Source organism: Chanodichthys erythropterus, chromosome 21, assembly GCF_024489055.1.
Source record: "Chanodichthys erythropterus isolate Z2021 chromosome 21, ASM2448905v1, whole genome shotgun sequence".
Classification (NCBI taxonomy): Eukaryota; Metazoa; Chordata; class Actinopteri; order Cypriniformes; family Xenocyprididae; genus Chanodichthys; species Chanodichthys erythropterus.
The window spans coordinates 32,969,197-32,975,196 of NC_090241.1; the positions used below are offsets into that span (position 1 = coordinate 32,969,197).

Below are 6,000 nucleotides of genomic sequence, written 5' to 3' on the forward strand. Positions count from 1 at the left end.
CACACCTCCGAGCTCCAAGATAAACAGCTTTTTAATAGCGTGCATTGCGATTGATTTTGAAAGTTGTTGGAGTTAATTACCGTCGAACCGGCTGAAGACCTTCGAGTGCCCTGTATGTTTGCATTTCAAATGGTAATCAAAAGATCGAAAGATATATCCATCTGTGCTGACCATCCAAACTAAACATGCATTGAGGTGATACTGATTTAATCAGGGTTAGATAGACGGTGTCCTCTATGAAGAGTGAAAGTCTGTTTTTTATTGAAGGATCACGGTTTGTTTTGACAGGTCTTGCTGAGACATCGACCGCACAGTGGGAATAACATACTCTTTGAAACACTGACAGACTGCAGAGAGAGAAATAAAAAGATGTAATATTGAAGAGAGAGATGGGTCAAAGGGTCTGGTTGTTTTGAGGAGATGTAATTTTTAAGCCTGTCATTATTTGCTCACCCTCATGTCATTCCTAACCCATATGACTTTCTTTCTTCTTTGGAATGCAAAATAAAATATTTTGTATAATCTCCAGGTTGATTTTTTTTTTTTTTTTTTCATTCAGTGAAAGCGTATTGTAAGTCTGTCAAGCTCCAAAGAGGGGCAAAAAGCAGCTTTAAAGTACTATAAAAATATTCCATACAAATCATGCATTATATTCCTAAGATCTCTGAAGCCATATGATTTATGTGAAAAATATAGCAATATTAAGGCTGTTTTTAAATACTGAACAATTATAAACTTTATAAGCACTTTTTTTAACAAAATTCGCAGAAGAATTACCTGAAGAATTAAACAGAGATGTAAAATCAAGACTGATATTTTAGTATTTTTATATACTATCAAAGTTTTTATTAAGATGTTTAATTCGATTTTTATTAATTTTGCTATGTGCTTATGAGATTTTATTAGTGTTTTTAAATTATTACCATTTAGGTTTCATATATTTCAGTTTTAGTTTTTATTTATTTCCAGTTAGTAATTTTAGTGCTGAAACTTAAACTTGCCTCACTCTGGGTTAAAAACCACCCAATGACTGAGTTGTTTTGACCCAGTGGTTGGGTTAAATGTTTGACCAAACTGCTAGGTAGATGAATTTTTAATCAATAGTTGAGTTAAATAAAACTACCCAGGAGGTTGGGCAAACATTTAACCCAACCACTGGGCCAAACATCCCAATCGCTGGGTTTGTCCATATTTAACCCAATTTGGGTTATTTTTAACCCAGCATTTTTTTTAAGAGTGAAAGGCAAAATTTCTGAACTATTGTGTTGAAAATGGACAAACCCAGCGGTTGGGTTAAATGTTTGCCCAATGTGCTGGGCAGTTTTATTTAACCCAAATATTGTTTAAAAAATGACTATATGAACCTAAAATACACTCTAAAAAATGTTTGGTTAAAAACAACCCACGTTGGGTTGAAAATGGACAAACCCAGCAATTGGGTTGTTTTAACCCAACTACTGATTAAAAATGACTATATGGCTGGCTTAAAATTAATCCAAAATTAAAAATCAGACACATAATTGCTAGAGGCAACAATAATAATTAAAAGGTGTACATTTATTAATAAGCAATTTAATAAATGTTTGTTTATTATTCATTATCTTATTAATAAATGCTCATTTATTAAACATATTAATAAATGTTCATTTCCAGCATATTTTGGGTTCATTTTAAGCAAGCAATACAGTAATTTTTATACAACAGTTGAGTTAAATAAAACTACCCAACCACTGGGTTAAAACAACCCAATTGCTGGGTTTGTCCATTTTCAACCCAGCTTGGGTTGTTTTTAACCCAGCATTTCTTAGAGTGTAGGTTGGGAATAAAAAATCAGACACACAATTACTATAATAATCAAAAGCAATTTAATAAATGATTATTGTTTCATTATTATTCATTAAACTTAATAAATGTTCATTTATTAAACATGTTTTGGGTTCATTTTAAGGAATCAATACAGTAATTGTTTTTAACAATAGTTGTGTTGAATAAAACTACCCAGCAGGTTAAGCAAACATTTAACCCAACTGCTGGGTTAAAACAACCCAATTGCTAGGTTTGTCCATTTTCAACTCAACTTGGGTTGTTTTTTGAACCAGCATTTTTTAGAGTGTGATCAAGACCCAAAGTGAAGACCTGTGAGCATTAAATTCTAAAATATTAACTTGTTAAGTATTTATCTCAGTCTCTTCTCACTTGTCATTCATTCAGGCTGGTGGTTTGATGCTTGCGGTCTGTCCAACCTTAATGGAATCTACTACACCGTGGGTCACAACATCCGCAAGCTCAATGGCATTAAGTGGCATCACTTCCGAGGACCCAGCTATTCGCTCCAGTCCACTTTAATGATGATCCGACCAGCTGATTTCTGAAGTGAATGAGGCTTGTCATGTTGTCTGAATGACAGAACTTCAAGCTGCTTGCTTTAGGACATAGAAGCAATGAGGTAGAGACAGATAAAGATGTCATTTAATGGATGAACTGTGATGAATGGAGCTGGAGCGGACAAAAAAAAGCAATCAGACTGAAAATTCAGCTTCATTCCAAAAATCTTTTTACACATGCAAACATGCTTCACCTTCACAGCTGAATTCATATGTTGCTCATAACCTAAAACATTCTCAGTGATGGCCATGGCGACCTTCGTTGTACTCTCATGGAGTTTGAACATTGTTTGTGGCATGAAAAAATTCCAAAGGAATACCTTTCGAACTTTATGAGACTAAAGGCTCGTGAGCCTCACTAGATCCGGAACTGTTCTGGATGTTCCAGAGGAATATCAGAGGCTCCTTCATGTCTGAGAGATTTTATACTATTTTGTAAAGGATAATAGCTGTTAACGAGGCAGCTGACAATGTAGATACACTACTGTTCAAAAGTTTGGGGTTGTTTAAAACATTTTTTTTTTGTTTTTTTTAAAGAAAATGCTCACCAGGGCTGCATTTATTTGATAAACAATATAATAATTAGCAATATTTTGAAATATTATTTCAATTTTAAATAGTTGTTTTATTTGAATATAATTTAAAATGTAATTTATTCCTGTGATCAAAGCTGAATTTTCAGCATTATTACTCCAGTCTTCAGTGTCACATGATCCTTCAGAAATCATTCTAATATGCTGATTTGCTGCTCAAGAAACATTTATTATTATTATCAATGTTGAAAACAGTTGTGCTGCTTAATATTTTTGTGGAGGCCATGATACTATTTTTTTTTTTTTTCAGGATTCTTTGATAAATAGAAAGTTCAAAAGAACTGCATTTATTTGAATATGTATATATTATTAACCCCAAACTTTTGAACAGTAGTGTAGCTAACAAGCAAGACAACTAGTCAGATAGATAGAGACATTGCATCATTTTGTGTGTATTTTTAATAACTGGATATTTTATATATTTTGCATCTTTCTTTTTTAAGTGCTCATTAGGCCCAAAACATACTCTACACAGGTATGTGAACACAAACACTTCTAGCTGCACAAGCTTTGGCCGTCGCTGCATTCTGAAATGTGTTAGAAAACAGTTTAATATGCATCACATTCTAGCATTGCTGTAAGGGGCACTTTAAGCGTAAACGGCCTTGCTTACTGTCTTGGCAGAGCAACAGTTTAAAGAAATTCTTGCTTGGCAAGTTATTTGTATTTGGCATGATTTTAGCTACTGAAGGTAATTCTATTGCCCTCTTGAGTACAGAGGTTTGTTACAGCAATGCAAAATCAATGTGTTGCATTTGTGTACTTGCATAAAGGGTGTTTCTGGCCTTATACTTGTTGTACCCGTGTAATTTGTATGTTTTATATGTAAGAGAAAAATACTATATTTTGTTTACTGATGTTCAGTGTGACCTGTTGTTCCCATTTAAAAAATATATATCATATTTTTTAGGAGGATGCACTTTAAGGAGCTCAGTACGAGGATCATGGTTAGACAGCAGATACGCTGATAGGAGTTGACTGTTCCTACAACTGTAAAATATGAACTGCTATTAGTTGCTGCTGTGGTAAATACATTCTGAGCATAACCCTTTCAACGTGCATTATTACTTTCTAACCATGAACCTTTCATCACATATCAATGCTGTTTGATAATAAACCCTTCAGATCAGTTCTGGAGTCAAACTGGATAACAGCTTTTCAACAGGTCCAGGTTTATTTTACTATCCTGAACAAGAAGTTGAAGACGCCAAAGGCTTTCCTGTCTTTTGTGGTTCAGACTTCCTAGTTCGTAGTGTTTTTATTTAACTAAAATTCCATTTTTCTGCCAAGAACAGACAGTCCCCCTTGATCATTCTTTATTCGCTTTGTAAAAATGACAATTTGTCATGTCAGATATACATTTTTTCATACGTTTTGTTTTGAGGTCTACATGAGCAATAAAGTGCTTCTTGTATATCTTTGGTGCATTCTTTGGTCACATGTATCAATACTTTCATACTGTATCAGATGACCTAACATTTCACTGAAGACAAACTGGTAACATGCATGACATTTATAGTATATTTATTGAATTTTATTGATTGATCTTTAGGCCAGGGGTTCCCAACCACATTCCTGGAGGCCCCACAACACTGCATGTTTTCCATGTCTCCTTAATCAAACACACCTGATTCAGATCATCAGCTCATTACTAGAGACTCCAAGGCCTGAAATGGATGTGTCAGACAAAGGAGAGATTCAAAATATGCACTGTTAGAGGGCCTCCAGGAGCATTGGGAACCACTGCTTTAGGCTATGTTCACAATGTACATTTTTGGGACTGACAACCGCAGGTGTGAGTCTCGAAGTGTCCCGTTCACACAGCAACTTACAATAGCGTCTTGAAAACTGTCTGTATGAATGTGCAACTTATTTTCTTATCAGTAACCATAGAGACAGTGACCAAAGTGATATCAAAGTCTTATCACTTTTGACATGACAAGAGTCCAACTGAGCCGCGAGTTTATCCGTTAAATCTCCATTAACCGACATAAGCGTCTATGTAAACAACACGTGCTAGCCGGACGCATTCAAACGCTGCACTGGCATCTCATGTCCTTTGCGCCGTCTCAGCATTTGAGTCGCGCATAGAACACAAAACTCACGGGAGCCGCTCCGGTGGATAACAGTGACTGGGTCCAAAACCTTCAGATGATACACAGCTCATATCTCCATTACTGTAAGTGAAACCACACACGAAACCCCTTTAGCAGAGCAGTTGTCTGACGTGACAGACAACTAGTTGTCCAGCCCGGTTCCGTTCACACAGTGCAGGTTTTTACGAAATGTACGGGTGTGAGTTCGGTTATAGAATACGGTCGTCACTCCCGTAAATAACCGTATTGTGTATGAACGGAACCGTATTAAAGACTCGAATACAGTATTCTGTTGCTGTGTGAACATGGCCTAATAATCATACTGCATAGAGGTGCTGATTGCATTATAATGGCATGACAAGAACATGTCAAAACCTTCACTAATGAGTCCCTTTTACACTTTTAAGAGCCTCAAAAAAAAAAAAAAAAGAGAATTGTATATGGAGCTTGCATACAAGTTTGTTATAATACAAGGCTACTTCAAAATGGCAGCCATGAAGCAAGATGCGTTTTGGAAACAAATTATACAGTTACAGCATCTGTCAGTGGGGCAAACTGAGCCATGCTAAACAGGAGAATGTCTATGTAGCCTATATTTTTACAATTTTAAATTATTTATAGGATTTTAACACTTTCATATAACATGATAGGTAGAGAGAATGGGATACTTACTGTGTTCACACTCACAAACCCTTGCACTAGTGTTGTAGTCAAGACCACCAAGACCAGAGGGCACTCCTTAAATTCATCTAAAAGATCCACAATTACTGCCTGAGAAATGTTTATTTAATCAATAGATATTATTCTAATTGTAACACACTATATAAAGGCAAATAAATTGCATCTGAATTGATACAATTGCAACTGCATAAATAATGTTGAGATTAATGTATTAAAAATAAAATTTTGTTTATTGAACGTTTTTAT

The 6,000-nt window shown here is 35.2% G+C and overlaps 1 protein-coding gene across 1 annotated transcript in view; it reads left to right on the forward strand.

Moving 5' to 3' along the window:
• Positions 1-2,992, forward strand: part of angpt4 (angiopoietin 4) — a 47,531-nt gene extending 44,539 nt beyond the window's left edge. The window contains exon 9 of the mRNA XM_067373546.1: positions 2,212-2,992. Coding sequence (XP_067229647.1) covers positions 2,212-2,372 — 161 coding nt within the window. The 3' untranslated portion in view covers positions 2,373-2,992. The remainder of the gene's footprint in view (positions 1-2,211) is intronic.
• The last annotated feature ends 3,008 nt before the right edge of the window (positions 2,993-6,000 follow it).